The 16,666-nt window shown below is 41.5% G+C and overlaps 1 protein-coding gene and 1 long non-coding RNA gene across 2 annotated transcripts in view; one reads left to right on the top strand and one right to left on the bottom strand.

Annotated features, from left to right (window-relative positions):
• PARD6G (par-6 family cell polarity regulator gamma) overlaps window positions 1–11,968 on the top strand; it is a 120,665-nt gene extending 108,697 nt beyond the window's left edge. Inside the window, exon 3 of the mRNA XM_083187805.1 lies at window positions 8,116–11,968. Coding sequence (XP_083043931.1) covers window positions 8,116–8,975 — 860 coding nt within the window. The 3' untranslated portion in view covers window positions 8,976–11,968. The remainder of the gene's footprint in view (window positions 1–8,115) is intronic.
• Window positions 5,902–16,666, bottom strand: part of LOC146080469 (uncharacterized) — a 20,975-nt gene continuing 10,210 nt past the window's right edge. Inside the window, exon 2 of the long non-coding RNA XR_014474887.1 lies at window positions 5,902–6,535. This is a non-coding gene — a long non-coding RNA (uncharacterized LOC146080469). The remainder of the gene's footprint in view (window positions 6,536–16,666) is intronic.

Below are 16,666 nucleotides of genomic sequence, written 5' to 3'. Positions count from 1 at the left end.
GCAATCATTTGTACTTTGCAACCTAATGCAACACCAATCCAAATTTTTGGTTTATTAGTGCTTGGCCCATTGACCTTTGACCTATTTGGTTTTATACCATATTGTGGATTCGACCCTAATTCACCCCAGCTTATATTTCACACCTCCTGCACCACTGGCAGCTCTACCCAGACACTTCACTAGGGAATTTCCAGCAGTCATGGAGAACTCCACACAATTCAGGAGATACAAGTATAGATACTGTACATTTTGACAGGTTACAGCCCACCCCCTTAAAATTTTAAGTGATTACTGTAAGAAATATCTCTGTTCAGGCATTTTAACTAGCTCCTAATAAGGCATAACTTGCCATAGGCGAGTTAGTCTAAATAATATCCCTTTCAGATTGCGTCTAATTACCGGGTTCATGCCAGTTTTTTGTCGGTTCGACCCGGTAAGGTGCGATCTGAACAGGCTTACCAGTTCCAGCAAACCAGCATTACGAGCAGGTAAAAAGGCAGGGTTCTTACTGGTTCTTTGCTGTGCAGTGTGAATTGGTTAATCCAGTAGTTTCCAACCCTGGTCCTCATGTACCCCCAAGTGTGCACGATTTCGAGGTCTCCCAGCAGGTGCACTCATTATTCAGACACATTTTAAAAGATCCACAGGTGGAACTAATTATGTCACTTGTGATTCTGTGAGGAGACCTAGAAAACATGCACTGTTGGGGGTACTTGAGGACCAGGGTTGGGAACCACTGGGTTAATCGGATCAAGTGACCCAGTTCCTGTTCACACTGATGGAGGAGGTAATGCTTGAAGCAGTGCCAGCTCCAAGTGCTCCCTCATCCACCGCCTCTTTTGATTCTTGCCACCCTGCCCCTTATGACGTCAGCGAACCGGCAATATTGCCGGTTCACCGAAGGGACCTGGAAGAACAAAATGCATGGTCGCATCAGGACTGAACCATTTCAAAGTCACGGTGCAACCCTGCATTTTGCGATGTGAAAGCAGTAAAATAAAGCAGTCTTTTTGTTTGTACACTACAGCCTTTTACTCTCCTCACAAAGCCTTTCCAGACGATTTTATTGACCTGTAATCATCGATGCATAGTATTAGAGACAAGGTAGAGCTCTCCGTGCAGCTGAGTAATCTGGAGGGTAGTCTCTCTTCACATGAACCAGAATGGTGGGTTGTGTCCAACATAAAGAACCTTAGAAGAAAAGTTATTTCCGAGAAGAAGCTTTTTCAATGCAGCCTTTCAAGTTAATGTGTCACCCACTGAGTATTCAGAGCATGACATGGGCAGTGCTAAAGGATCCCTCCTACTGACAGCATTGTAAGATAGGGGTGTTCCCTCTGTATTTAAAATCCTGTAGATGTAGTCATGCTGAAACAATTACATGGTCAGGATGGCTTTAAAGCCGCTGCCTGTCAAAATATCAAGAGAAGTTACTTCTGGGAAATGACCAGCTCTGACTAATATGACTAATTGGGTAAAGCGTAAGGTCAAACAAGATATATATATATATATATATATATATATATACACACACACACACACACACACACACACACACAGATATGTGTGTGTGTGTGTGTGTGTGTGTGTATCGGTTTATTAGATACTTGAACATTGCAATTATTTTAAATTGGTCACACGGCTGCTTGTACAGGCATACAATAACTGCTACCAAGGCCGGTGTATGGCTTCTCAGCATCCTAGGCAAAACCTAAACCTACTACGCCCCCCCCCCCCCCCCTCTCTCCCTGTGGTCACCAATACTCACTCTCTAAACCCTTAAGACATGGGTCTTCAAACTGTGGCCCTCCAGATGTTGTGAAACTACAAATCACAGCATGCCTTGCCACAGTTTTAACACTCCCTTATAGCAAAAAACTGTGGCAAGACATGCTGGGATTTGTAGTTGCACAACATCTGGAGGGCCACAGTTTGAAGACCCATGCCTTAAGACATACTTGCCCAACATTCCGTCAATGGCAGGGAGGCTCCCAAAAAACAGGTGGTCCTCCCAGCCCCCCGGTAAGAAAGTCCTCTCTTTCCCTGGAGGCCTTCATTTGCTACCCACAACAAAGTAAAAGGAGAAGGGGGAAGTATGACTCAAGGGAAAGTATAACGGTGAGGTCTTAGAAGTTCCGCAGCCGCCACCTGTATTAAGTACAACAAGAATCTTCATAGACAGCCTTGATTTTTTGAAAGGTAGACTTGGTGGTGCCCCACCAAATCCCTGCACCCTAGGCAGCTGCCTAATGGTAGAGCCGGCCCTGACTGCTACTCTTAAGCCCTGTACACATGCATCGAAAGCTAATCGAATCCTAAACAAATTCGAATGGTTTTTGCGTCACTTTCTAACTACATTTGATTCGATGCACGTTCCCAGTTTCCCAAAATCGAACAGAAAAATCTACTGTACAGCCAAGGAAATATCGAATTCGATCTAGTAAATCGAATGTGTACAATATACCATGAATGTATATCGAATTCAATATTGAATTCGATATCTAATGCAAAAGTGCAGATCTAATGCCAAATCGAATGGAAAGATCTAATGCCAGATCTAATAGAAAATTAAATCTAACATCGAATCAAAAGCAAATAGATGTGTGTGTACAGGGCTTTAATCTATTGCTGCCCATACACTTGTGAGATATTGCATGCAATCATTCGATTTCGACCACATCTGGCTGATAAATCTAATGATTGTATGCATTTTTAACTGCGATGTCGCATCGAATCCGATCGCACAAGTGTATGGGCAGCATGTCTAATAGGGATCTGTAACATTGGCTGTAATTTGCACTCAGTCATCCGTCTGCCATTGTGTAACTGCCATTGTGTAAAATATCACATAGCACATCTCTCCATCTTCCACAGACGTCACAATAGCCCCGCAGCAAAGCAAGCTGCTGTATCTTGCAGATACATCTGTACATCTATTTACAGTCATCCGAGCCATATGCCTGTGGCAATGGACCTCACAACTAAGCAGGCAAATTGAAATGCCCACTCATTTGTGTTTGGGCAGACATATTAAGCAGCCAATCAGTAAGTGTGTATGTTTATCCAAATGAATATTTTTTTGATCTCCATAGATATGATATAATAAACACGAAGGCGTCTCTGCGAATTATAGTTGTATTTCTCTTTGACCGATATCTATTCTTATTATTTATTATTTAATTTTGTTTATAAGGCACCACAAGTGGTTTGCAGCACCATACACACAGCACACATTACAGTGCACACAGAACTTAACATGACCATAACAGAAAAACTAAAACCGAGCACAGGTAACAATTAGCACTACAATTCTCAGTACACAGTACAGCTGTAAGGAAGCAAAGGTGTACTTTGGGCCGACAGCCTTTGGGAGAAATGATTGAAGAAGATGTTGGTATAGAGGTAATGAGTAGGAGAGGGCTGTAATTGAAGTGCAAGGCATGGTTTTGCTTTGCAAAGTGATTGCCCCTTTTTTAAGTCAGAATTAGGCCGGCATCTCGCATGGCCACTGAACTAGGACGCCACTACCTTGTCAGAAATAGCAATATTTACTTAGCAGTTTTGTTAGGGGCCATGATAAATCTTTACCACAATGTGCCAGATGCACCAAGCTTCAAAAACTGATAAAGTGGACAGCTATAAGCAATCAGCCAATCAGCTCCTGCTACAGGCTGGGTTTAAAAAACGTCAGGAGCTGATTGGCTTGTTGTTTGCCCATACACATCCACTTTATACTTTTAGAAGTTTGGTACATCTGGCCCAATGAGAGAGCACCTTTTAAAGAAGGGGAATACAATTTGGAAATTTGTAGAGGTTGGTCTAATGATGTTTTATGTTAATTTGTTATGTTTCTGCCTTCTACTGCTGAAAGCACCACACAAAAGCTGCACTTTGACAAAAGGCAGACAAAAAGAATGGTATCAGCCTAGATCCCATTCATTCCCACATATTAATTGTATTGAAGTTGTTGATTGTTGTAATAAGTATTTCTTAGCATTATTTAGTAGTTGCTTAGGATTTCCATCATATACTATAAACTCTACGGTTTGTCATGATTAGCTGCCCACTGGGTTCAAATTATGATTCTGTTAGTGAAGACAAGTGACGGTCAGGGTCATAAGAAGATGACACAAGCCTTCAAACCCAGGTCACTAGTAAGTCACCATGCAATTATTTTATAATCAGGGCTCTCAGCCATGCATTCTGGCCTCGTATAGACTGTGTTAACCAAGAGAGTATGTATATGCTGCATCCCATTAGTCATCTTCAGTTCATGTATTTTGTATGCTGGCATGTACACTGTGGACTTGTTGATCCGTGTTTTGGTGTCTTTGTGCTCCTGACATGACTGGACTTGACAGTCTGATAAAATCTCTGCTAACAATAGCGTTTTGCTCTGTTCTATTCACCATTTCCCACTCGCAGTACTTTTATCTTTCCATCACCCTAAATAAATGGAACTTGTTTTTTTTTTTAACTTCATGGCAAAAATTTGGTAAATATTTGACCGCTTTTCACCAATTGAGTGAACAAAAAGAAATTGAAACAACAATTAAAATCTATTAATACCACAATAAAATAAGAACACAACATAAACTTTCATGTATGAAAACTGTAGCTATAACTGTTATGTTAAAAACAATCTCATGAAGACCAGGTAAGTTATTAACCAAACATTAGCTTCAAATGAAACTGAGCATTCCATTAGGAGTGTAATTTCATAAGGAATGTTCTGGCTATATTAGGCAAGAGGAAGTTAAAAACCCCCTAGTCTTCTGAAGAAAGATTGATTTCCAGGTGTGTTTATAGCGATACAGTATGTCCTCACAAGGAATATATAAAATGTAGTTTTTACTTTAATATGCAGTATTGACAGATTTTAATTGCTGTCCAGCAGTTTTTTTTCTTGATTTATATATATATATATATATATATATATATATATATATATATATATATATATATATATATATATATATATATATATATACAGATGTACCTGCTTGATTTGTTCTTATTTTCTTTGTTTTCCTTTAAATATTTATTACCATACTTTCTAAAGCTGGCTACAAACTAGAAGATATGTTGTACAGATGGAGCTTTTCTTATCCGGTCCGCTGGCACGCCTGGCGCCCATATCTGGCGGCTGGCACGCCAGCGCACGTGGATGCACGAGCGTCTCTGATGCTCGCATGTATAGTGCCTGAAATGGGGACGCACACATACCAGAGCTGCCGGGACGCCGTGGCGATTGGCGCCAGCAGCAGACCTGATGAGAGAGGCTCCATCTGTATAATCCGGTGGATTGGAGCAACATATGGGACACGTCTAGTGGCAACATAGGGCAGACGAAAGACATCACTAACAAGGACTAGCATGGTCGCCATTAACGCTCTGTTGCTATTGGCATCGACAAGTTTGTAGGCACATTCTGGGTCCTGTCAGTGGCGATGGGTACACATTGTCTATTATGTAGGTAGCTCACCCTTGTATAGAGTATAATCACTCTGGTTGATCCAGCAGGTAATGTGGATAAAATATCTTTTAAAAATCAATCTATATTGTAAAAGTGGTACAAAGGTAAGTATCCAGAAGATACAAGCGGGGATCAATCTTCAAACCGGCACTGATGTATTGTTATCTACTACACAACCGGCGCTGATGTATTGTTATCTACTACACATCCCTTAGGGATAGCAGGCGTCTCCTCTTCTCCCAAATGGAAATGCACAAATCAGGGGTAATTAAGACCCAGGATTCCCTTCAATCTTCAATGGACAAGACGTTCCTTCCCATAGATATCATCACCCATAGGAATTCAAGATAGAGAAATATATAGTGTAAAACCACTTTTTTATTTAAAAACAACCAGGTTTAAAATTAAACAAAGTAAATCCCAAAGAAGAGGAGAGGGGTGGATTTTATCGGAAGAGATGGAGAACCGGGTAAAGGGCTCTCATACAGGCATAGGTGGTATCAGATGTAAACACGGGAACGTTCCACAACAAATGCCAGATGAGGATTCCACCTCTCACTCACAAAGTCCAGGCACAGCACTTCCATTGCAATTCGGACACTGATGTCTCCTTTTTCAAGGAGAATAGCTGTTAGTCTTATTCCCCACTTATTATAGGGGGAAGTCCATCCCGTGCTGGCCAATCATGGGGTTCCGCTGTGTCACGAGCGTGGACTTCCAGTATCGGCCGCTAGCTTCCAGTCGCGGGTCTCTGTAGTGCAGTGGGACACATGCTGCCCCACTTCCGGCCTGGACGGCGGGAACTCTAATAGCGTCTTCCAATCCATGTAGTAAGCCACATGTTGCCCTGCTTCCGGGCCAGATATCGTGACTTCCGGCTGCAGGTGCCATGCGTTGCCCCACTTCCGGGCTGGACATTTTGACTTCCGGTTAGGGTGCCATGTTTTTTAGGTTAATTTCCGGCTGTATGTTTGAAATTGACGGTCAGATTTTTCACTGCCCAACAATCTCTGGCAATTTTATATAGATCAGTCCATCAGTAACGGCAGCAAACGGTCACTACAATATACAGAATTTCATATTAATTACATGATTAAAAACATCTAAAAAAGTACAATAAAAAGTGCAAATAAATATGATTAAAAGAACATAAATGGTGACATAAAAATTACTTATAAAAACCATTTGACCTCAAAGTCAGCATTAAGACCCTTTGGCTTCAAAGTATAAAAATTATAAATCATTTTAATTTCTTCTCTTGCTAAACAGGTATTAAGATTTTGGTTTCTAAAACCACTTTGCGATTTGATACCATAGAAAAACTTGTGACACAGATGAATTATGCACAATCTTAAAATGTTGCGATAAAGAATGAGATTCCAAACCTTTTTTAATGTTATTGAGATGTTCGCTTTGGCTTGTTTTAAAAGGTCTCGATGTTCGACCGATATAAAATTTGTTACATGAACAGTCAATACCATATACAATATACTTGTATTACAAGTTATAAAATCTTCTAAAATGTGTTTGATGCCATTAATATTAAATTTAGTCAGTTTACTTATTCCATTACTTTTCACCTCTCTACAGGCCTTGCACAGCCCGCACCTATGGAACCCTTTAGTCAGGGTTCTCCCTGGACGCTTTGTATTGGGAAGGGCACTGACTACTTTAATATTCGGGGCCCTTCTATAAATAAATTTCGGGCAGGCTGGTAAATGTTCCCCTAACACGGGGTCATGTTTTAAAATATCCCAGTTCTTTTTAAATGAATGTTCAAGGCTCTTATACTGTGCATTATACCCTGTAATAAATGCCAGATTAAAGTCCTTTCCCTAAGTATTACATATTTTGTTAGTACTTTCTCTCTAGACTCTGGTAGTCTCAGCAGGTGCACCTGAGAGAAATGTACTTTTAAGTACTCTTGAATTCCTATGGGTGATGATATCTATGGGAAGGATCGTCTTGTCCATTGAAGATTGAAGGGAATCCTGGGTCTTAATTACCCCCGATTTGTGCATTTCCATTTGGGAGAAGAGGAGACGCCTGCCATCCCTAAGAGATGTGTGGTAGATAACAATACATCAGCTCCGGTTTGAAGATTGATCCCTGCTTGTATCTTCTGGATACTTACCTTTGTACCTTGTTTGCTTGCCGGCTTGGGGAAGCCGGAATTAGGGGGTCAGACCTCAGACCAGCAGCTACTCAAACTTCTCTGCGCAGGACTGTGTTTTAAGTTGGATCTACAATTTTATATATTGTAAAAATGTTTATTCACATTAATATATTACTTTGGCTTTGTGGTCAGCCATATACCATACATAGTGTATCAATAAGATGGTTAATAAATCTACATTTGAGAGATATGAGTATTGTGTTTTATTACAAATACATTTCTGAGTATTGATATAGAAAGGTTTATTGAAGAACGCATGTTCCATGACTTGTAGTAATTAAACATTTGCTGCAATTAGTTTAACTTGAACCAAAATGATGCATACCACCAGCTTATGGCATTTCTATAACATTTTCTGCTATTAACACTATTAATTAGATGAGAAACTCAGTTTATATGCTATTATTTCTTTATGTTCCAGAGTATACAATTCTAAAAGTCTCTTTATTTTATCTATTTACAGAGGAAGTAGACTACAGCACGTATGGTTCAGCTACATTGAACAGAAAGAAGAAACACGCCTTGGCAGCATTACGAAATGATAGCCTCCGCCATAAGAAGCCACACATCAACATTAGCATGCCCCATGACTTTAGGCCCGTCTCCTCCATCATCGATGTGGATATACTTCCTGAGACGCACAGAAGAGTAAGACTGTTCAGACATGGATGTGAAAAACCTTTAGGATTCTATATTCGGGATGGAATTAGTGTCAGGGTGACCCCTCAGGGTTTGGAAAAAGTACCAGGAATATTTATCTCCAGGATGGTTCCAGGTGGTTTGGCAGAGAGCACTGGTCTGCTGGCAGTAAATGATGAAGTTTTAGAAGTGAATGGTATTGAGGTAGCTGGGAAGACTCTTGACCAGGTTACAGACATGATGATTGCAAACAGCCACAATCTAATTATTACTGTTAAGCCTGCAAACCAAAGAAACAATATTCGAAGTAGCAGAATGTCAGGCAGTTCTGGGCAGTCGACAGACAGCACGGCAAGTCACCACAGTTTGCCCTCTGCTCACCTGCTACAGAATTTTCTCCCAGATGAGGTGGAGAGTGATGATGATGCGGACATTGTTATTGAAGGGAGCCTTGAGCCACGCAACATTCCCAAATCTCACAGCTTGCCATCAGGCAGTCTGTCACGCATCAATGGCACTAGCCTCAGCCTCAAGCTAGAAAGAGACTTGGCTATTAACCACTCTGGACGTGAAAGCAATGGAAGTATCCACAAAATACTGAACAGCTTAAAGGCTGACCCAAGGAACAGTTTGGTGTTGCCCAAGGGTGGCATTGAGGAAGATGGCACGGTTATTACACTTTAGGCAATATGATTCGTATCTCTGGGGCTAGCGCTTATGTAGCAAGGGCTGTCAAGCAGAACAAGCCCGCTCATCTTTGTTCACACCGCAAAGATAGCCTCTGTTACAATGGCGTTAATTACCTCCCCCATAGCGCTACATTTATTAAGCAGGAGGCTTTGCATGTGCAGTTTAAAAAAGCAGTATTATTGAATGCAATGGTTTTGCAATAAATTATATTGCCATTTTAAATTCTGAGGTCAAACACTTAATAGATATTGTGCTATATAACATAGGTTCCCACTTGCTAGGACTGGCTTAAGTTTGGTAATATAGGTGCTAAATTTGAAGTGCCAATTTGTTTTACCACAAAGCCGACCTGGTTGTGTCTTTAAAACAAATTTATGCTTTTAATTTAGTGGCTGTATCACTGTAATCAACACCGCAAATTGGAACTTATTACATATAGTCCCCCCAGTATTGAACATACAGGGTACGTGTCTTTAAAATTGCCCGTGAGTTGATATTGAGTGGTCAAAGGTACTATTAAAAATATTTTTTACGTTTATGTTCTAGTTCCATCCAAGTAATAGAAAGATGTTTGCTGGGAAGCAGTTTGTACTGTACCTGTTACATGTGTATAAATGTAGCTCATTTTATGTTTTAACCCTTTTGAGTGCCAACGTTGCTGTGGAAATATCCACTAAAATTTCCACTGGTGCTCACAGCGACTGTTCTGTTTTTGGTGCAATGTTTAACAAAACTTAAGTTAATTGACTTCAGACGGCAATAACTAAAGGGATTCCTATTCCTCGACCCTGGCATTTTTAGCAGATATTTTTGCACATCTCTCACAGCAAAGTTGGCACTGAAAGGGTTAAAGAACAGCATTCATTCTAAAACCACTCAGTATTCCTGTGGTACGTTTTTTCCCTCCTGTTAATGCCCTACAATGATATATATATATAATAATAAGAAAAAAGAAAACTCATTTTACAGATCACTGCTGAACTATATTTTTTAGCTATATATTTTTGGTTCAATCTAAGATGTCTTAAAATAGGTAGCCAGAGTGAGTTGTATCCTGTTATTTGGTTCAATAGCACCACTTGCTGGTCAACCGTGGTAGCCTCTGGGAAAAAATAACACTTGTGTAAGGTAATTGGGTATATTATGACTAGTGCCTGAAGCATTCATTTGGGATGGTTTGGTTTCTGTGAATTGTGTCTCTAAAGTCTCAAGCTGCCTACATCAAAACCTGAGCCCTGCTTAGCAAATCCATTGAGCTTTCTTGGACTCCTGATACCTTTCTAATGCTTAAAATACATACATACATCTATACAGTATGTGCTGTTGTTACACTGTGGGACTTTATGAATTCTAGGAAAGCCAGCATATGTTGCTCCTAAACAACAAAGTTGACTAAACAGTATTAAAAAGTTAGAGAATTGTTTATCCACTCTATGCTGTCATTTTGACTTGTGATTAATGTTATGTCTAATTTACAATCTGTGTTATTTTTTTTGTGATACTACATAAGATGGGGAACCTGAAATAGGAGCTGGCCACATTCATCGTTCACAATGGTACCTTTTTGGTTTTGGCCAAATTTTTTTTTTTTTTAAAGTGAATGTTAAGTACATGAATTTATTTGGTAAATGCAAAGAATAGATTTTTGCATCACTTTTCATTTGGCTACACCTGGAACTTTGTGGAAATCACCTCTCTGAAAAGACCAGTAATATTAAAGGCTGTTCTTTCTATTATTATGTCTTACAACCATTATGATTTTCGGTTCTTTTTTTTTTTGCCCTCTATTGTCTTTATCATGTTTGTTCTTTTGTTTGTTTCTTTTAACTGACTGCAATATGCATTTTTGAGAACATCGGCATCTCAACTAAAAGATCAATTACTTTAGTTAGTAGCAAAGCTTTTAAATACATTCCACTGTTTTTGTTTTTTTTCTAATTTAAGACCTGACATATTGATGGACAGGTTCTGTTTTTTTTTATATGTATTTGTACTTAAAAAAGAAAGAAAGAAAAAAAGAGAAATAAAATCAGAACAATCACTTAATGGTTATGATTTGAGTTTTATATGTATATTATTGTTATGTGTGTAAATTAAAAATAGCGTGTCATTGATGTAATGATAAAACTGCAAACAGGTTATGCTGTTTCCTATAGAAGACCACTAACTGTACAGGGGACGCCACATGGAATAGCTATGCTGTCTGAGCAGTAGCCATTCCTTATTTGCCATGTATACAGTCAGTAAAGGACACACAGTGTTCCCTCTCAAAACCGACTGCATGTAATACACCCCAAACCTTATAACAAAGTAATGGTGACGGCATTATGAAGATAGCAATCTATACACAAGTAGATTGGGGGTTATTCTTTTTGCATCAGTAATTTATCCTGCTAATATCTTTGCCTGAGGCTATCCAATTAGCCCTGATGTTGCACGCTATGCCCCCAAATGCCATTATGCTTCAGGTGCCTCAAGCGATAAACCGAGTTTATCGCGGATTACATGTGCTGTCGTGGGTCCCTCTTCAATCGATAAAAAATTGCTTCTAATTGGATACCGCGAAAATGCACATCAGTCATAAATTGCCATATCAGCCAAAAACAGTTTGCATGTAATTGAATACCTCCCCCATTGAAGACATTTTATTGTGCTCTTCTGCGGAGAATAAACCAGTTGGGATAAATAATGGAATGCCGGAACTCCTAGTCACTGTATCATCTACGACTGAACTTTTCATTAGGAACTTTATGCCTTTAGTTTCGGAGGGGATTTATTTAGTTTTTTTGGTTTTGTTTAGTTATTTACATTTTGTACCCCAAATACTCTTCTCCTAGCATTCATAAAGCCAAAAGTAAATGGATTTGACTTTCAAAACACATGATCTGTAAGACTCTATCATGGTATTTGTTTTAAATGTGTAATGCTTTTATATGTAGGGCAGTGTGCTGTAATTAATGTCACAAAATAAAATGTCATGCCAATGATTTTTCTCCTTTATTGAGTTGGTATTGTGCCTTTACTAAGACGGTATTTAGTATATATACTGTACGGCAGGGTATGTCTCTGCAAGATCCCTGCCAGTATGCAAGGGATTGGTGGTGGTGGGGGTTGATAATAACACCTACTGCATGCACATACTAACCGTGTTATGGGCATATAGAAAGCGTTGCCTGGAATATATAAAGGTTTCAGTAGTAATAAATCACGTTAATACTAATTGTATGGTTCTCATAATAATCTATTAACTATTGTATATTCTGCAGAGGAACACACCAGAAGCAGCTTGGGTTGCAAGGGGCACTAAAATAAAATCTGATAGGATTATAATCAGGGTGTGGATCATTTGGTCGACGGTGTCTAGGTTGACAGTCAATAGGTCGACCGCTATTGGTCAACATGAGTTTTTTTGGTGTCGATATCGACATATGGACACTGTATTTAGTGTACCTGGTCCCCTTGCATGGCTCACTGCGCTCAACATGCTTTCAACACACTATATTATTCTCCCTTTATGCCCACAAGTCGGTTTAAAAAAATAAATCATGAAAAACTGAGGTCTACCATTTGACCATATCGACCAATAGTGGTCAACCTTTTGACTGTCGACTTAGACACATATCCTATAATTATTCTTGGCTATAAATTCAGTAGGTAAGGTGAAGTTGGTACCATTAATTTAGCTCAAAGCAATCTGTCTAATGTGAGATCAGGTATTCTCTGCAGGAGAAGTACTGTCTGCTGCTGCTCGTAGTGCAAATACACTGAACAGCTTTATTTTTATACTATGACTTAAGGCCCCCCATACACTAGGGCAATTCACGTGCAATTTGGGCATTTTTCATGCAATTGTGGTGCTCAATCGAACAAGCCGCATGAGCTGCTGAAGCAGGAGCCGCGACTGCAGGAGGACATGGAAACCAGTCGACACCCGCAAGTATAACTAGCGCTAGCTAGTTTCCCCCACTGCACTAGGGAAAGACAAGCCAAGGCAAAGGCAAACTCCCATCTTTCCACTGCACTAAGGAAAAATAAATAAATATTATTTGGCGCCTACAAACTCGGAAAAGAGTTGTAAACATTGGTATTGCTCTGTTTATTTGCAGAGCTTTGTTTTTATTCATTTTTATTATCGTTATACAATTTACAAAACACCAAATGGGCACAGAGAACAATTATATACTCCTTTTGCTATGGGGGAACATTACCTTTTCATTTTTAGAAGCTTTAGTAAATTTATCACTAGGGTTTGCACTTAATAGTAGAGCCACATTAAATTTTTATGTTTTTTTTTTTGCCACTACATAAATAATAGGGCCTACCCACAAAGCGATTTTTGCCTATGTTCTAAGCAATTTGACTGGATCGCTTAGAACAGTGGTTCCCAACCCTGGTCCTCAAGTACCCCCAACAGTGCATGTTTTCCAGGTCACCCAGCAGGTGCACTCATTATTCAGTTACATTTGAAAAGATCCGCAGGTGGAGCTAATTGTAGCACTTGTGATCCAGTGTGGAGACCTGCAAAACATGCACTGTTAGGGGTACTTGAGGACCAGGGTTGGGAACCACTGGCTTAGAAGATGAGCAGAAATTGCTGTGTGTGTAGGGCCCATAGTCATAGCGATGTGTCGCTATAGCCTGGCTAAATATTTCAAGCATGCTTGAAATATCTAGTCCTGGGGTAGCCAACTCCAGTCCTCGAGAGCTACCAACAGTTAATGTTTTCCAGGTCTCCTCACAGAATCACAAGTGAAGTAATTAGCTCCGGCTGTGGATCTTTGAATGTGTCAGTGAGCAACGAGTGCACCTTTGCAGCAGCTAGGTTGTCTGGAAAACGTGAACTGTTGGTAGCTCTCGAGGATTGGAGTTGGCTACCTCTGATCTAGTCATTGTCCGTGTTCTCTCTATTGAGAATACGGGCAGTGACAGATTGCTCAGAACACATCGCTAAGTCTTATTTGGTTCAAAAAGATCTATCAACGTCAGGGGCGTGGCCACGGCAGGACGTGAGTGAGGGCGTGTGTCCGGCCTCCCCCGTGAGCACCGCCGAGAATGGAGCTCCCTTCTCTGAGCTAATAATTCCCCACAAGCAGGTGATATATGCTGTCCCCAGTCCCCCTCACCTGATCCAAGCGTGGCTGTGCCGGTGAGAGGGGTGCCTGCGCGTTGGAGAACGGGGCGGTGAGCCGCCGTAGCAGCAGCAGGGGTCCTTGAGGTGTCGCCCTCTGTGGTGCCTGAGCGCACGGACAATACGGACGCCGGCTGCACGTGGACGCCAGTGCAGAGAGCCGTGCGGCAGCAAGTGAGAGGTGTTGCCGCCGGCGGGGGAGAGCGCGGCACGGGGGTACAGCGCTTCCAGGCTGTAAGAAAATAAGCTGTTCCCTTCTATACCACATATGATGTTTGTGGCAAGAACCCAGCATCTACTGCGCTAGAAGTGCCAACACAAGGACCAGACTGAGAACCTGCCGTCGAGGGTGAGTCCGCCAAAAGAAACCCTCAATTATAATCTTGCCATATATTTCCTGGTGTGTACCGTTTGAGTCTTCTGCTAGTTGACCTGCAACATTGAAAAGACTCTGCAGTGACTGTGAGGAAGTACGATGGGGGCTGATATCTACTAAGCATTCGACTGTAATTGTTGTACCGTTCCCCTGGACTGTCATACAACAGTGGGTCTGAATTTACAAGTTATAATCCAACCCCGGGTGAGAGACGGGCGTTGGAGGGACTAACACCAAGCACCGTTGGTTATGCGTAAATGTACCCCTGATTGCTGCCTTGGCTGTGAAATCGCCCTGAAGATTTATTGTGAACTTTTCCTTTGCCTGTAACCCTAGGCTGCTACTCAGTCTCATAAGAGGTAGCAGAAGTGGGCCTGGTGGTGTACCATATCTAAGATAAAAAGTCCAAATCGGATTCTATTGACGTGGGGGCTGTATAGGGGGTGCCGATTATACGATTTATTTTGACTGGAACCCACGCCTGGGTGAGAGTCGGGTGGAGGGCAGGTCTATCCCCGGTGTCTGTAGGCCTGTGGACTGTAAGTGCTGCAGTGGTATCTGTCTGGCCCAGGGCAGCTGGAGGCTATAGTTATCATGGGTAAGACGGGCCAAAATACCGCTGCGGCGAGACTGGAGAAATATGCGAGATCTCAAGCGGGCAGCAGCTCTCAGTCGGTCACCCCGCTTTCCACCCCCACTAAGGAGAATAAGAACCCACCAGCCCAGGAGGTAACACTCCAACAGGTCCTGGAAGCAATAAATTCATGTGAGACACGGTTACTGCAAGAAATTAATAAAGTACAATCTGATATTACACTGCTCAGAAACGATGCTCAGATATTAAGGGAGAGGGTATCTGAAGCAGAGAACAGAATCTCAGCAGTGGAGGATTTGGTTGGTCCTCTACGCTCACAGGTAAAAGTAATGGCAGGTCAAATTACTGATATCCGTCAAAAGATGTCGGACATGGAAGGCAGACTTAGGCGGAATAATATCCGTTTTATTGGCTTTGAGGAGCGTGTTGAGGGGAACACCCCCGAAAAATTCTTGGAGGAATGGCTAACCTTGATGTTTGGCAACAAGGCCTTCTCCCCTCAGTTTGCTATTGAGAGAGCCCATAGAATCCCGGGCCGGCCTCCCCCTCCGGGAGGATCTCCTCGTACACTGATCGCCAAGTTTCTGAATTATAAAGATCGGGACAGTGTCTTGAGATTGGCCAGAGATAAGGCGGACTTCGCCTACAATGGCAGAAGGATTGCTGCATTTCCGGATTTCCCTCTAGACGTACAGAAGGACCGTGCCAAATTCAAAGATGTTAAGTCACGCCTGAGGGAATTGGAACTTAACTATTCAATGCTGTATCCGTCCAAACTGAGGGTGGTGGCGGGGGGGTTACAAAGTTTTTCTTTACCTCTGACGAGGCGGCAAGGTGGCTTGATGCCACATATCCCAGTAGGAAGCAGCTGTCAGTAGGTTGATGTGTGTTGTTCAGGAGGGGAATTGGGGGGGAAGAGGAAGGGAAGAAAAAAGGGGAAAAAAAAAACCAGGAAAAAAAAAGGGGAAGAGGAAGCAAGGGGAAGAGGAATGACTATATGGGTTATTGCTATGTGTGCCCTTTGTTTTTCTTTTGTTTTCTTCTCTGTTTTGTTGTTCTCCCTTTTGCCATTTTGGGAATCTCTGCTCTACAGTATTCCCCCTTCCCTTCCCTTTTCTGTGTACGGTGGGGATCTGGATGAGTTAAAGAGAGACACAGGGGAGTGCGAAGATACAGTATTGATAATGATTTTCCAGCAGGCGGTGGTGGGTGCGGGGCAGGTCGGGTGTGAGCCTCTTTGGTGGCCATTAGTTAATTGCTCCTGAGGTTAATATTGGAGAAATAGGGGACAATTAGGCGGGAGGTTTGCATAAGGTATGCCTAGGGGTATAGGTTATACAGGGTGGGGGAGGAAATTGGGGTGGGGGGGATTAATGTTTTGTTGTTTGTTTGGTTGCAGCAATTACAAAGCAGGAGTGGTCTATAACCTATCTGAACTATTCTCCAAAGCCAACTATATGCAAATTGTCATGGTGGTGTGGTATTTGAAAAATCTTGGGCATATGTTTACGAAGATCAAGGAATGGTTAGATTGGTTTCTTGGAATGTAAGAGGGTTGAACTGCCGGGTAAAAAGATCCCTAGTTT

This window comes from Crinia signifera, chromosome 5 (assembly GCF_055691185.1).
Source record: "Crinia signifera chromosome 5, ASM5569118v1, whole genome shotgun sequence".
Lineage (NCBI taxonomy): Eukaryota > Metazoa > Chordata > Amphibia > Anura > Myobatrachidae > Crinia > Crinia signifera.
This window is presented reverse-complemented; position numbering and strand designations above follow the sequence as displayed.